We start from the raw sequence: 16,204 nt of genomic DNA on the forward strand, positions 1-16,204 counted from the left end.
GCTCCTCTTTACACCAGTGCTGTGATCTCCCTGGGCTTTTTGTGATCTCTGAGCTTTGGTCTTCTCTCTCCCAAAACAGGGAGCTTAAGCACGTCCATGAGATGGTCTCCACGTCTCTCCCAACACTGGCACTGTCTCTACACACAGATGCTACTTCTCCAAACACTGGTTAAAGCAGTAGTAGGCATGCATTTGGTGTTTCCCACACTGATACTCTCCAGGCCCTGGCATTGTCAGCTGCAAGGTCACATGAGTGAACCTGCAATCATGCTCCTAATTCTTCCGCATTTAAACCCTTTCCTCCCAAACCAAACCATTTCTTATGAAATATCCTTTCACAGAGGCATCACCAGTGTGACAAATGTACTCTGAGTTGGGCTCAGCAGTGCTGAGTCCCTTTTGGACACAGCCAAAGCTGACTCAGTCAGACATGGTGGGAGACACTGGACTCTTCAATGACACTGAGCCCATTCCTTCAGCCTTCTTCCCCAGCTTCCAAATCATTCAGCTCTTACAAGAGGGACAGGAGCCATCACAGTGTGAAGCAAAATTTCAAGAGCAAAGTATTATGAAAGTGTTACTTTAGCCAACAGCCTTGCCCCATGCCTCAAATTTTTTTTGCACCTTAATTTGACTTCCCTGTCCACTTCAGAATTTGGAGTGATAGCATGACTGTCGAGCAATGGCCATCCAGCCAAGGTCAACTTCAGAAGAGCCAGTAATAACAACCAAGGATTATCAGTAAAGAATATATGGTGAGAAAGACCAGCATGTTGGACAAGGCAACTTAGGGATGTCGGGCAACACTCCTCAGGGACAAGCATCCTTGCTGTGGCTCCTGTAGAGAAGCAAAACGCAACACAGCGGAAGAACAACAATGTGGGGGAGAAATGTGCACGGACTGTTGACGGAAGGCTGACCCAGTAGAGAGGAATTAAGATGCATTATGTGACCTCAAGGAATGTCACCAGACGATGATCCGAGCAGTCAGTCTGTGCGGATGAGTTTATATCCCGGAAATTCTTGGGCCTCACGTTCCGGCCCTAACACAAGCCCTCAGATAGGAACACACAGGACAAAAGTCAGGAAATGAAAAGGCAGAAATGCAGGAAACCAGGACACAGGCCATACCATTAACTGAGATGGTGCACATTTGACATGAACTGGTCAGAAAATTATGACTTCCACGAAGGTGCCTCTGGGCCTGAGGCAGGGCAGGACTGCTATAAAAGACAGCCAAAGCCTCTGTTCTCTCATCCACTTCTCTCACCTCCTTCTCCTCCTCAGGAACCAGGTGAGTGCGAAGCCTCTTCTCCTCTGCCTCCTGCTGCTTCAAGAGCAGCCCTTGCCTGGCTGGAGGTCTCAGCTCAGAGGGGCTATTGTAGTGCAGGCCACAGAGCTGCTGCTGCTGGGAGAGGGCAGGGGAGAGAAGGTCTTGTGCTGACAGAGAGAGGCTGGGACTTGGCTGAGGTGGTTCCTGGGCATTGAACTGGGTAGTGCAGTGGGGGCCAGGAAGTGCCTGGGCTGCAGGGTGTTTGGGTGCAGTGCTGCTTCTCATGTGTCCTCTCTTTGTGCTTCTCCCTGCCCTCTGTGCCAGGTGCACCTGTGACCCCAAGCCATGTCCTGCTGCCAGCCCTGCAACCCTTGCTGCCAGCCCTGCGGCCCCTGTCCGCTGGCCAGCAGCTGCACTGAGTGCTGTGTCAGGCAGTGCCAGAGCTCCCACGTTGTCATTGAGCCTCCTGCTGTGCTGGTGACCCTACCCGGCCCCATCCTCAGCTCCTCCCCACAGAACACCGCCGTGGGATCCTCCACCTCCGCTGCTGTTGGCAACATCCTCAGCTGTGGTGGAGTGCCCATCAGCTCTGGGGGCTTTGACATCTCCTGCATCACCAACTGCTATGGTGGCAGCAGATGCTGTCGTCCCTGCTAAAAATGCTGATGCCAACATCCTCAGGCAAGAACCTCCAAGACCTCAGTGCATGGTGCTGGAATGAAGTCAGAATTTTGGGACATTGTATGTAGGACTTATGACTTTTGTTTCATTCTTACCTTCTGGTTTTTCTCTTCCATTCCTTTCCTATCTCCAGCACTCAATGCCAGCCTAGCTGGACCTCTAGGCTTTCCCCCTTCTTTCTATCTGGAGGGCAGGCAGAGGGACACCGCTAATGTCCCTCAGTGGCTGCTCCTGGTGCTCTCTGGGAACCACCTCCTTTTTCGTGTTTGGAGTCAATAAAGTCATTTTGCATCCAAGCCTTGGCCTCTGCTTCTCTTTCCATCTGTGTCAACTTTTCCAGTGAGCTCAGGGCTTGGGATGCCCTACAGTGGATTTTACTTTGTTCCTTTACTCTAGAAGCTCACAAACACATTCCTTTGTACTCCTCTAATACTACTGGGTGAAGAAGACAGTTCCCCAGCTTGACATAAATGGGGGCTGAAAGCAGGTACAAGGGAACCAGCAATGCTAGGGGACAGCCCTCAGCTTCCTCTTTTCTGACACCTCCCCCACATTTACTGTTCTGTCCAGATGCTGTCCAGACACACAGGACTGCGGGCTTTCATAGGTTGGGGTTGGCAGCACGCACACAGTTGGGCTGACTGGGGTTAGCTCTTCTATGGTGTCACGGTACAATGGGTTCGATTCAAACCTCTACAGGGGACCCTCAGCCAACCCTGTCCAAGCTTAGATGCAGGTACAGCACTGGCCAGACATCTGAGCAGAGAGTGATCTCAACCAGTCAGCTGTTTTAACCCGCAGTTTCAAACCCTCTACATAAAGACCTTCCATAATAAACCGCTGCTGTTTGCTGATTTCTCTCAGTATGTGGTGTCATGTGTCTGTCTCCAACTCATGATCCCATGTAAAACTATGGGGCTCCTTGCAGGTAAATGAATCATGAAGGAAGCTGTGACCCCATGAGGAGCCTGCACCCAAAAAGATTCCTGGCAGGACTGTCCACTGCAGTCGAGAGAAGGCCACAGTGGAGAAGTCTTGCTGACAGGAATTCTTCCCCTTTTGGGGAGCTACCACAGAGCACTGTGTTTTTCAACAATTGCACCCCTGGGAAATGACTGACCCTTTCCATGGGAATGTCTGGAATGAAAGAGGCTCCATCCTCTTTTTTGGAGTCCTGGAACTGCTGGAAAACTGGATGGAGTTCTCCAAAACCTTTTACTTTCCAGAGAGAAAAGGCTCCACATCATCACTCATAGCACAGGTTCTCCAGCACCTTGGTCATCTCTGACACATGCAGAGGGGTTGCAGTGGCTGCTGCATTGGGATTTGACACATTCCTCAGACAGTCCTGGCTCACTGTTCAACTGGCACAAAGATGCATCTTTAGATAAAACAATGCCTTTCTGAAGAAGCAAAAGAAGGGTGTGCAAAAGGCCCCGCTTGGCCACCCTGTGCAGTGAACATTTCTCACTCCACGTGGAACTGTAGCCAGGCTCTTCAGTACCCACTGGAGGAGAGGTGCTCTGAGCTGCCAGGGAAGCCCAGTGTCCCAAATCCAACTCCAGCACCCCATGGTGGCCCCTGAGGCTCTGGGCATGGAGTAGGAAGCACTGTCCAACATTACTTGACCTGCTCTGTCTATGATATTGTTGTCTTTGGACATCACTCACAGTGCAGCAATGCATAAATGGAGTGGATCAGATTGTGCATTTCTGCGTGTGCATTAATGTCACTCCACTTACTTCCCCAAGGAAAGATTTCTGCAGCAACAAAGCAAGAAAGTTACTCAGAGTACCTGGCACAGCATGAATACAGTAGTCATGACAGATGATGGACCAGAACAAGCAGGATTGGAAGTATGCCAAGGAGAAACACGCAATTTTACCATTCACATTTGAATTTTCAAATTAAACGCCTGTGTCTCCATATTCCAACCGATTTGCCAAGTGATCTCACAAGTCTCCTACTTTTCTCTCATGATACAGAAGCCTCTTTTACACAAAATTCTGGGTTACACTTAGATTGAGGACAGAATCAAAATCACCCTCCCACCTTGCTGGAAGCGGCCACTGTTTGCCCTTCTCGGTGGCGTGTACAAGCGACTTCCATTTTCTGGCCACCACCTCCAAGAAAGGGTCAAACAGTTTCTGCAGGTGCCTCACTCTCTTTGACAGTATCATTTTCCATATTGCGTGGTTCAGGAAAAAGCCCACCGTGGCCACGGGATTCCCCATCCCCACAGAGCCACCAGAACACCGTCACCTCCAAGCCTCCCCTTGAGGCAGGAACAAGGACAGTGGGAAACAGCTGAGTGCCCCAAGGCTGCCTGGAGGTGCCATCAAAGGGATGGCCTGGGCTTGGGATTGTCCTGGAGAGATGTGGGTGCCATGGCCATCTCCAGGTTCCTGCAGAGAAGGAACTGGGCCCTGAGTGTGTGTGAGGGGCTGGCACTGCTGGGCAGGGAAGGCCCTACGGGGCGTGCAATGGCTGGGCTGAGAGCTCAGCTCAGGCCCAGCTCTGGACACACACACAGGGGCACTGACACACTGCCAGCCTGCCCAGCTGTGCTCAGAGATGAGCCCAGAGGCACAGAGCCCAGCACACGGGCACAGGCACAGGGCAGGGGGATTGCACACAAGCGCCCTGCCCTGTGTTCAACTGTCCCTGTGCCGGCCAGAGGCTCTCAGGTGTGTTCCCACCAGGGCACAAGCACAGTGATGTGCAGACACTGGCACACACCGGGGCACAGCCACGCTCCCACTCACATTATTGTGGGGGAGGACATGGGGCAGAGGCCTGAGGAAGGGATGTGCCTGAGGAGGTGCTGGGAAGCTTCCAGTCAGAGCAGATTCTGGGAACACCAAGGAGGAGAGATGCTCAGGCAGCAGTGCTACAGGAGTCTCAAGCGCTGTGAAGGCTGAGGAAGAAGACAAAGATGTTTCATTCAAAGGCCAAATCACATAGAGGAGCCATTAGGTGGTGAGAAAAAGACTGGAGGGCTGAGAGCAGAGGAGGCCCTGGCAGCCAGAAGGAATATAAAATATCCAAAAGAATGCCTCAGTCTGGAATCACCTGCCTCCTTGAGATCCCTTCTGCACCTAGGTCATGTCTCTTACACACACTGACACATCCTTGGCCCCAGGAAATTTGGGATCTCACATAGCAGCATCCTAAAAAGGGTACATGAAGGAATGGGAACGATGTGAGCCAGGAAATGCAAAGTCATTAGAGAGGGAAAAACCAACTCATGCCATATCATTCCCAGAAATCTTTCCATTCATTTAGGATCATGCAGGAATATCGTCACTTGTGCAGCACAATCTTTGGGCCCTGAGGCCCTGTGGGACCAGGATAAAAGGCAGCTGAACTGGTGGCTCTCTCAACCACTTCTGTCACCTCCTCCTCCTTGCGAACCAGGTGAGTTGGAAGCCCCTTTCTTGTCCACCCTCTCCACGACTGCATTGATCTTTCTGTTCCTTGTTCCTGCTCCTTGTGTTTCTGGGGGTGTCCTGCAGTGGTTGTGGTGCGGGCAGAGGGAGACCGTGTGTTCTGGGCAGGGGATGAGGCTGGGCTGAGGTGCTGATTTCCATCCCGGTTAGGCAGGAGCACAGCTGGGCCTGGCTGAGCTCAGAAGGACCGTGCTGGGCTCAGGCAAAGGATGCCCAGGCTGAGCCTGCACAGGCTGGAGCTGCGCAGGCAGCAGGGGCCTTGTCCTGCTGGGGCTGCCTTCGGGGCTGTGTCTCAGGTGTGCGTGTGCTCTGCTTCCTCCCTGCCCTCTGTGCCAGGTGCAGCGCCAGGCTCCAGACATGTCCTGCTCTGAGAAGTGCCAGCAGTGCCAGCCCTGCAACCCTTGCTGCCAGCCCTGCGGCCCCTGCCCGCTGGCCAGCAGCTGCACTGAGTGCTGTGTCAGGCAGTGCCAGAGCTCCCACGTTGTCATTCAGCCGCCTGCTGTGCTGGTGACCCTGCCCGGCCCCATCCTCAGCTCCTCCCCACAGAACACCGCTGTGGGATCCTCCACCTCTGCTGCTGTTGGCAGCATCCTCAGCTCCGAGGGAGTGCCCATCAGCTCTGGGGGCTTTGACATCTCCTGCATCACCAACTGCTATGGTGGCAGCAGATGCTGTCGTCCCTGCTAAACATGCTGATGCCAACATCCTCCTGCAAGAACCTCCAAGACCTCAGGACATGCTTCTGGAATGAAGTCAGAACTAAGACATTTATTTAGAGCTTCATACTCTTGTTTCTTTCTTCTGCTCTCATTTCCCTCTTCTTTTCCTTTCCTGTCTCCAACCTTCAAAGTTAGCCCAGTGGGACCTGTTGGCCTCCTTCCCTTGGCAGGTCAGGATGTCACTGGTGCATCTGAGTTGCTGCCTTTGGGTGCCCTCTCTGAGCCTCTGTATTTTCTTCTTTTGACTAAATAAAGTTGTCTGTGCATTCTAACCTTGGCCATTGATTTATCCTTCCTTCTTTGACAACTCTTCCAGTTTCCTCACTTGCAAAATGGTGGTGGAAGCCCAGCATTGCCATCCCTGCAACTTTCTTGGTGCAGTTTTTTTCAGTTCAATTTTTTCTGTTTCTTTCCTCTTGGAGCTCACAAGGATGTCCCTCTCCGTGAGGATGGTGACGCAGCGTACTAAAGTGACCAGAATGGTTTTGGATGCCCAGCATTGGAACTGAGCAAGATAAGGTTCAACCCTGCTTTGAGCAGGCTGGTTTAGTGGGTGCCCAACTGGTAAAAGCATGAGGACAGGAATAAAATTATCTTGAAGTTGCCTTCCAGCCCAGTCTACTTCTAATGAAATCTGCTTTCCCAAAGGCCTCAGCAGTGTGACAAATGTGCTCAGTGTGGGGCAGGTCTGAGTCCCCTTTGGACACAGCTGGAGCTGACTCAGTCAGACATGGCTGGAGACACTGGGCTCTTCTCACAAAGCCCATTTCTGCTGCCTTAGTTACAAAGTTTTTCCTTGAGAGTAACCACAACACGTGAGGAATCCCTGCTTTGTGGGAAATTGACAGCCATTATTTCCTGACAGAAGGAGGACATGGAATTTTTTCTTCCCAGAGTACTCATACATGCATAACCTTTCACTTTTGCCTTAGCAAACTCCCTTCTATCATGGTTAAAATTGTTCTCGGATTGATATTATCTTCTCTGATCCCCAGAGGAAGGGGATTGATAGAGCAGTTTGTTGGGCACCATCCACCCAGCCAAGGGCCACCAATCACTGCTGCTAATCCAGCCCAGGGCAAGAATGAGCTGCAGAAGCGAGCATGCACTGCTGATCAAGGGGAGTTGTGTTAGAGGGGAAACAAGAGCATAAAGAATACCTTATGTCCCCTATCCATTCCCAAAATGGGCCAGGAAAACAGGCTGCACGTGAAAACTCATGGGTTGTCAGACAGAGATGTGGGAGAGATGGGCACCTACAGAGGAAGAATGAGAGTGATGCCCTGAGTAACTTGGCAACAATACCCACAAGAATGAAACAAGTTCAGGTCATGAGCCTGCATGGAATGCCACCAGACCATGATCCTTGAGCATTCTGCCTACTCTGACGTCTTTATATCCTCGAAATCCTTGGGCCACTCATCCTGGCCCTAGAAGGAGTCTTCAGAGAGGAACGCACAGGGCAAAAGACAGGAAATGCAAAGGCAGAAATGCAGGAAACCAGGACACAGCCCCTACCATTAACTGCAATGGTGCACATTTGACATCAACTGGTCAGAAAATTATGACTTCCACGAAGGTGCCTCTGGGCCTGAGGCTGGGCAGGACTGCTATAAAAGACAGCAAAAGCCTCTGTTCTCTCATCCACTTCTCTCACCTCCTCCTCCTCCTCAGGAACCAGGTGAGTGCGAAGCCCCTTCTCCTCCTCTTCCTCCTGCTGCTTCAAGAGTAGCTCTTGCCTGGCTGGAGGTCTCTGCTGAGAGGGGCTATTGTAGTGCAGGCCACAGAGCTGCTTCTGCTGGGAGAGGGCAGAGGAGAGAAGGTCTTGTGCAGACAGAGAGAGGCTGGGACTTGGCTGAGGTGGCTCCTGGGCATTGAACTGGGTAGTGCAGTGGGGGCCAGGAGGTGCCTGGGCTGCAGGGTGTTTGGGTGCAGTGCTGCTTCTCATGTGTCTTCACTTTGTGCTTCTCCCTGCACTCTGTGCCAGGTACACCTGTGACCCCAAGCCATGTCCTGCTGCCAGCCCTGCGACCCTTGCTGCCAGCCCTGCGGCCCCTGCCCGCTGGCCAGCAGCTGCACTGAGTGCTGTGTCAGGCAGTGCCAGAGCTCCAACTTTGTCATTCAGCCGCCTGCTGTGCTGGTGACCCTGCCCGGCCCCATCCTCAGCTCCTCCCCACAGAACACCGCCGTGGGATCCTCCACCTCCGCTGCTGTTGGCAACATCCTCAGCTGTGGCGGAGTGCCCATCAGCTCTGGGGGCTTTGACATCTCCTGCATCACCAACTGCTATGGTGGCAGCAGATGCTGTCCCCCCTGCTAAAGATGCTGCCAACATCCTTGGGCAAAATCATACACAACCTTAGAATGTGGAACTGCACTGAATATGGATCTTTGGAACAACGGATTTGTGCCCTTGATTTACTGCTGTTTTCCTCCACTCTCTTATCTGCATTTCCTGTCCTTTCAGCACCACCCAATGCCAGCCTAGTGGAAACTGTTTGCCTCCCTCTGTTTCTTTGCAGGCCAGGCAAATCAACACCCGCACTGCAGGCTGCTGGCTGCTCCTAATGTCTTCTTTCAGCTCCCTCCTTCTCTTCCTTAGACTCAATAAAGTTGTTTTGCATCCAACCCTGGTCCTCTGCTTTCTCCTTCCTTGTGTTGTAACTTTTTCAGTCAGCTCATGGTAAAAGTTATGGGAAGACAAGGTTTTGGCCAGTATTATGCACTTTTTCTATTGCAGCTCCCAAACAAATCCCTGGATTCCCCAAAATACTGATCATAACATGAAGATGATGTCACAGGACTGAGAATGGGGAACAGCATTCCTGGAGATTGTCAAGAACCTTCTCTCTTCAAACACCTCTCTCACATTAGATTTCTGCTCAGCTTTCAACCACATTGGCAGAGCTGAGAGGTTTCACAGGGTCAAGTAAGCATGAGGACAGAACCAAAACCATCCTCCTACCCTTGGAGTCTGCCACTTTTTCTTATTCGGGATGTTTTAGTAGAAAAATTCTCCCATCTGCTGGTCACAACATCCCAAAAGTGGTCAAAAGTTTTTCCCTACTTGACTCATTCTTTTTGACAGTATCATGTTCCCACAGCTCCTGGCTGAGGACAAAGGCCACTGTGGCCACTGGACTTCCCATCCCCACACAGCCACCAGAACTTTGTCACCTCCAAGCCTCCCCATGAGGCAGGAACAAGAACAGTGGGAAACAGCTGAGTGCCCCAAGGCTGCCTGAAGGTGCCATCAAAGGGATGGCCTAGGTTTGGGATTGTCCTGGAGAGATTTGGATGCCGTGACCCTCTCCAGGTTCCTGCAGAGAAGGAACTGGGCCCTGAGTGTGTGTGAGGGGCTGGCACTGCTGGGCAGGGAAGGCCCTACGGGGCGTGCAATGGCTGGGCTGAGAGCTCAGCTCAGGCCCAGCTCTGGACACACACACAGGGGCACTGACACACTGCCAGCCTGCCCAGCTGTGCTCAGAGATGAGCCCAGAGGCACAGAGCCCAGCACACGGGCACAGGCACAGGGCAGGCGGATTTCACACAAGCGCCCTGCCCTGTGTTCAACTGTCCCTGTGCCGGCCAGAGGCTCTCAGGTGTGTTCCCACCAGGGCACAAGCACAGGGATGTGCAGACACAGGCACACACCGGGGCACAGCCACGCTCCCACTCACATTATTGTGGGGGAGGACATGGGGCAGAGGCCTGAGGAAGGGATGTGACTGAGGAGGTGCTGGGAAGCTCCCAGTCAGAGCAGATTCTGGGAAACCCAAGGAGGAGAGAAGCTCAGTGCTACAGGAGTCTCATGCACTGTGGAGGCTGAGAAAGAAGACAATGATGTTTCTTTCAAAGGCCAAATCACAGAGTGAAGCTATTAGGTGGTGAGCAAAAGTCTGGAGGGCTGAGAGCAGAAGAGGCCTTCCAAAAAGCGGGAGTATAAAACATCCAAAAGAATGCCTCAGGCTGGAATCACTTGCCTCCTTGAGATCCCTTCTGCACATACTTCATGTCTCTTACACACACTGATACACACATCCTTGGCCCCAGGAAATATGGGATCTCACATACCATCATTCAAAAGAAGTGTCCATGAAGGAATGGGGATGATGTGAGCCAGGAAATGCAAAGTCATTGGAGAGGGAAAAACCAACTCATGCCATATCATTCCCAGAAATCTTTCCATTCATTTAGGATCATGCAGGAATATCGTCACTTGTGCAGCACAAACTGTGGGCCCTGAGGCCCTGTGGGACCAGGATAAAAGGCAGCTGAACTGGTGGCTCTCTCAACCACTTCTGTCACCTCCTCCTCCTTGTGAACCAGGTGAGTTGGAAGCCCCTTTCTTGTCCACCCTCTCCACGACTGCATTGATCTTTCTGTTCCTTGTTCCTGCTCCTTGTGCTTCTGGGGGTGTTCTGCAGTGGTGGTGGTGCGGGCAGAGGGAGACCGTGTGTTCTGGGCAGAGGCTGAGGCTGGGCTGAGGTGCTGATTTCCATCCCGGTTAGGCAGGAGCACAGCTGGGCCTGGCTGAGCTCGGAAGGGCCGTGCCGGGCTCAGGCAAAGGATGCCCAGGCTGAGCCTGCACAGGCTGGAGCTGCGCAGGCAGCAGGGGCCTTGTCCTGCTGGGGCTGCCTTGCGGGCTGTGTCTCAGGTGTGCGTATGCTCTGCTTCCTCCCTGCCCTCTGTGCCAGGTGCAGCGCCAGGCTCCAGACATGTCCTGCTCTGAGAAGTGCCAGCAGTGCCAGCCCTGCGACCCTTGCTGCCAGTCCTGTGGCCCCTGCCCGCTGGCCAGCAGCTGCACTGAGTGCTGTGTCAGGCAGTGCCAGAGCTCCCACGTTGTCATTCAGCCGCCTGCTGTGCTGGTGACCCTGCCCGGCCCCATCCTCAGCTCCTCCCCACAGAACACCGCCGTGGGATCCTCCACCTCCGCTGCTGTTGGCAGCATCCTCAGCTCCGAGGGAGTGCCCATCAGCTCTGGGGGCTTTGACATCTCCTGCATCACCAACTGCTATGGTGGCAGCAGATGCTGTCGTCCCTGCTAAACATGCTGGCAACAGCCTTATGCAAGAACCTCCAAGTCATCAGGACATGCTCTAGGAATGCAGACAAAATATTTTAACATGGAATTTAGCCTCTTTTGCTATTAGTTCCTTCTTCTGCTCTCTCCTTTCCTATCACCATGTGCCAATGGCAGCCTGGTGGTTCTGTCCCCCACCCCTCCTCTCCCTGGATCCTGCAGGCCGGGCAGACGCACGCTCCTCGGCATCTTAGCGGCTGCTCCTGCTGCTGTCTTTGACCATTAGCTTGTTTGCTTCTTTAGACTCAATAAAGTTCTTTTTGCATCCACCGCTGGGCCTATTTCTTCTCCTTTACCTCTGAGAACTCATCCAGTCACCTCAGGAAATAGCAGAGAGCAGGACTCACTGCTATGGATCTTCCTTGTGCCCTTTCCATTGGAGCTGATGTGGATACCCTGACAGTGAGGGTGATGCGGCACTGGAACAAGTTGCACAGAAAAGTTTCTTCTCATTTCTCTAATATTAAGGCAAGATTGCTGAGGACTTTGAGCCACTTAATTTTGTGGGTGCCATCCTGGTCCATATTTTGTCGGGTGGATGGTGTGCTGCAAATGAAAGAAAATGTTGCTTAGGTTCCCTTCCATCTCAAGATTTTGAGTTGACACAGTCAGGTGTATGGAACAACCACAAAACCATGGTGGAAAGGCAAAGAGCAAACTTATTTCCTCGCCGCTCTTCACAGAGAACACCAAGGGAACACTTAGGTGGAGATGCAAGTGGGGATGTAATTCTCCTTTGGCCCAGTCCTTGCAAGCAGGGCTCCTCTTTACACCAGTGCTGTGATCTCCCTGGGCTTTTTGTGATCTCTGAGCTTTGGTCTTCTCTCTCCCAAAACAGGGAGCTTAAGCACGTCCATGAGATGGTCTCCACGTCTCTCCCAACACTGGCACTGTCTCTACACACAGATGCTACTTCTCCAAACACTGGTTAAAGCAGTAGTAGGCATGCATTTGGTGTTTCCCACACTGATACTCTCCAGGCCCTGGCATTGTCAGCTGCAAGGTCACTTGAGTGAACCTGCAATCATGCTCCTAATTCTTCCGCATTTAAACCCTTTCCTCCCAAACCAAACCATTTCTTATGAAATATCCTTTCACAGAGGCATCACCAGTGTGACAAATGTACTCTGAGTTGGGCTCAGCAGTGCTGAGTCCCTTTTGGACACAGCCAAAGCTGACTCAGTCAGACATGGTGGGAGACACTGGACTCTTCAATGACACTGAGCCCATTCCTTCAGCCTTCTTCCCCAGCTTCCAAATCATTCAGCTCTTACAAGAGGGACAGGAGCCATCACAGTGTGAAGCAAAATTTCAAGAGCAAAGTATAATGAAAGTGTTACTTTAGCCAACCGCCTTGCCCCATGCCTCAATTTTTTTTGCACCTTAATTTGACTTCCCTGTCCACTTCAGAAGTTGGAGTGATAGCATGACTGTCGAGCACTGGCCATCCAGCCAAGGTCAACTTCAGAAGAGCCAGTAATAACAACCAAGGACTATCAGTAAAGAATATATGGTGAGAAAGACCAGCATGTTGGACAAGGCAGCTTAGGGATGTCGGGCAACACTCCTCAGGGACAAGCATCCTTGCTGTGGCTCCTGTAGAGAAGCAAAACGCAACACAGCGGAAGAACAACAATGTGGGGGAGAAATGTGCACGGACTGTTGACGGAAGGCTGACCCAGTAGGGAGGAATTAAGATGCATTATGTGACCTCAAGGAATGTCACCAGACGATGATCCGAGCAGTCAGTCTGTGCGGATGAGTTTATATCCCGGAAATTCTTGGGCCCCATGTTCCGGCCCTAACACAAGCCCTCAGATAGGAACACACAGGACAAAAGTCAGGAAATGAAAAGGCAGAAATGCAGGAAACCAGGACACAGCCCCTACCATTAACTGAGATGGTGCACATTTGACATGAACTGGTCAGAAAATTATGACTTCCACGAAGGTGCCTCTGGGCCTGAGGCTGGGCAGGACTGCTATAAAAGACAGCAAAAGCCTCTGTTCTCTCATCCACTTCTCTCACCTCCTTCTCCTCCTCAGGAACCAGGTGAGTGCGAAGCCTCTTCTCCTCTGCCGCCTGCTGCTTCAAGAGCAGCCCTTGCCTGGCTGGAGGTCTCAGCTCAGAGGGGCTATTGTAGTGCAGGCCACAGAGCTGCTGCTGCTGGGAGAGGGCAGGGGAGAGAAGGTCTTGTGCAGACAGAGAGAGGCTGGGACTTGGCTGAGGTGGTACCTGGACATTGAACTGGGTAGTGCAGTGGGGGCCAGGAGGTGCCTGGGCTGCAGGGTGTTTGGGTGCAGTGCTGCTTCTCATGTGTCTTCACTTTGTGCTTCTCCCTGCCCTCTGTGCCAGGTGCACCTGTGACCCCAAGCCATGTCCTGCTGCCAGCCCTGCAACCCTTGCTGCCAGCCCTGCGGCCCCTGCCCGCTGGCCAGCAGCTGCACTGAGTGCTGTGTCAGGCAGTGCCAGAGCTCCCACGTTGTCATTGAGCCGCCTGCTGTGCTGGTGACCCTGCCCGGCCCCATCCTCAGCTCCTCCCCACAGAACACCGCCGTGGGATCCTCCACCTCCGCTGCTGTTGGCAACATCCTCAGCTGTGGTGGAGTGCCCATCAGCTCTGGGGGCTTTGACATCTCCTGCATCACCAACTGCTATGGTGGCAGCAGATGCTGTCGTCCCTGCTAAAAATGCTGATGCCAACATCCTCAGACAAGAACCTCCAAGACCACAGTGCATGGTGCTGGAATGAAGTCAGAATTTTGGGACATTGTATGTAGGACTTATGACTTTTGTTTCATTCTTACCTTCTGGTTTTTCTCTTCCATTCCTTTCCTATCTCCAGCACTCAATGCCAGCCTAGCTGGACCTCTAGGCTTTCCTCCTTCTTTCTATCTGGAGGGCAGGCAGAGGGACACCGCTAATGTCCCTCAGTGGCTGCTCCTGGTGCTCTCTGGGAACCACCTCCTTTTTCGTGTTTGGAGTCAATAAAGTCATTTTGCATCCAAGCCTTGGCCTCTGCTTCTCTTTCCATCTGTGTCAACTTTTCCAGTGAGCTCAGGGCTTGGGATGCCCTACAGTGGATTTTACTTTGTTCCTTTACTCTAGAAGCTCACAAACACATTCCTTTGTACTCCTCTAATACTACTGGGTGAAGAAGACGGTTCCCCAGCTTGACATAAATGGGGGGTGAAAGCAGGTACAAGGGAACCAGCAATGCTTGGGGACAGCCCTCAGCTTCCTCTTTTCTGACACCTCCCCCACATTTACTGTTCTGTCCAGATGCTGTCCAGACACACAGGAGTGCGGGCTTTCATAGGTTGGGGTTGGCAGCATGCACACAGTTGGGCTGACTGGGGTTAGCTCTTCTATGGTGTCACGGTACAATGGGTTCGATTCAAACCTCTACAGGGGACCCTCAGCCAACCCTGTCCAAGCTTAGATGCAGGCACAGCACTGGCCAGACATCTGAGCAGAGAGTGATCTCAACCAGTCAGCTGTTTTAACCCGCAGTTTCAAACCCTCTACAACAAGACCTTCCATAATAAACCGCTGCTGTTTGCTGATTTCTCTCAGTATGTGGTGTCATGTGTCTGTCTCCAACTCATGACCCCACCTAAAACTGTGGGGCTCCTTGCAGGTAAATGAATCATGAAGGAAGCTCTGACCCCATGAGGAGCCTGCACCCAAAAAGATTCCTGGCAGGAATGTCCACTGCAGTCGAGAAAAGGCCGCAGTGGAGAAGTCTTGCTGACAGGAATTCTTCCCCTGTTGGGAAGCTACCACGGAGCACTGTGTTTTTCAACAAGTGCACCCCTGGGAAATGACTGACCCTTTCCATGGGAATGTCTGGAATGAAAGAGGCTCCATCCTTTTTGTTGGAGTCCTGGAACTGCTGGAAAACTGGATGGAGTTCTCCAAAACCTTTTACTTTCCAGAGAGAAAAGGTTCCACATTATCACTCATAGCACAGGTTCTTTGTAACGAGGTCTGCTGCTCCAGGACTGTTTAGGTGAATGGAGACAAGAAATCTCTGAAGGCTGCCCTACGCAATTAGGTTTATTGTGGATGCAGAAAGGTCCTGCCTCGAACTGCCAGACGCAGCATGTGGTGAAGCTTGAGAGGATGGGGGACGGGAGAGACATAAGGATGCTCTAGGAGAGGGGGAGTTCTAAGAGGAGGGGAAGTTCCAAGAGGAGGGGAAGTTACAAGAGAGGGGAGGAAGTTCTAAGAGGAGGGGAAGTTCTAAGAGACCATGTGGCCCCTTGAAGCCCCCTATTCAAGGGGCTTCAAGGTGGGCAGGAACAAGGCTCGGGCCAATGGGGTTAAAGGCACTTGATGTTTTAGGGGATGGATAGAGGTGCAGGGTGAACCTTACATTTTAGGGGGTGAGATGGAACAGTCCAATTGACCCCTGGACCCATCCGTAGGCAAGGGCATTGTCTGGCTAGCAGAGAGGACTGTTCTCATCCTGGCTATATTATTTATGAATAATTCTATTTATCTACACTTCCCAACAGTTCTCCAGCACCTTGGTCATCTCTGACACATGCAGAGGGGTTGCAGTGGCTGCTGCATTGGGATTTGACACATTCCTCAGACAGTCCTGGCTCACTGTTCAACTGGCACAAAGATGCATCTTTAGATAAAACAATGCCTTTCTGAAGAAGCAAAAGAAGGGTGTGCAAAAGGCCCCGCTTGGCCACCCTGTGCAGTGAACATTTCTCACTCCACGTGGAACTGTAGCCAGGCTCTTCAGTACCCACTGGAGGAGAGGTGCTCTGAGCTGCCAGGGAAGCCCAGTGTCCCAAATCCAACTCCAGCACCCCATGGTGGCCCCTGAGGCTCTGGGCATGGAGTAGGAAGCACTGTCCAACATTACTTGACCTGCTCTGTCTATGATATTGTTGTCTTTGGACATCACTCACAGTGCAGCAATGCATAAATGGAGTGGATCAGATTGTGCATTTCTGCGTGTGCATTAATGTCACTCCACTTA

At 52.2% G+C, this 16,204-nt stretch overlaps 2 protein-coding genes and 3 pseudogenes across 2 annotated transcripts; all 5 read left to right on the forward strand.

The window, feature by feature from the left end:
* The first annotated feature begins 1,609 nt into the window (after positions 1-1,609).
* LOC146765204 (feather keratin Cos2-2 pseudogene) lies at positions 1,610-4,443 on the forward strand (annotated as a pseudogene).
* A 140-nt stretch (positions 4,444-4,583) lies between these two features.
* Positions 4,584-6,090, forward strand: LOC146765205 (feather keratin Cos2-2-like). The gene has a single exon (XM_085562023.1). It carries the CDS (start codon positions 5,761-5,763, stop codon positions 6,088-6,090), a length of 330 nt encoding a protein of 109 aa, XP_085418149.1. The 5' UTR covers positions 4,584-5,760.
* A 2,035-nt stretch (positions 6,091-8,125) lies between these two features.
* LOC146765206 (feather keratin Cos1-2 pseudogene) lies at positions 8,126-9,297 on the forward strand (annotated as a pseudogene).
* A 1,494-nt stretch (positions 9,298-10,791) lies between these two features.
* On the forward strand, positions 10,792-13,389 carry LOC146765207 (feather keratin Cos2-2-like). The gene has a single exon (XM_085562024.1). It carries the CDS (start codon positions 10,841-10,843, stop codon positions 11,168-11,170), a length of 330 nt encoding a protein of 109 aa, XP_085418150.1. The 5' UTR covers positions 10,792-10,840; the 3' UTR covers positions 11,171-13,389.
* LOC146765208 (feather keratin Cos2-2 pseudogene) lies at positions 13,383-15,483 on the forward strand (annotated as a pseudogene).
* Positions 15,484-16,204: the final 721 nt, after the last annotated feature.

This window comes from Lonchura striata, chromosome 27 (genome assembly GCF_050655825.1).
Source record: "Lonchura striata isolate lonStrDom1 chromosome 27, ASM5065582v1, whole genome shotgun sequence".
Classification (NCBI taxonomy): domain Eukaryota; kingdom Metazoa; phylum Chordata; class Aves; order Passeriformes; family Estrildidae; genus Lonchura; species Lonchura striata.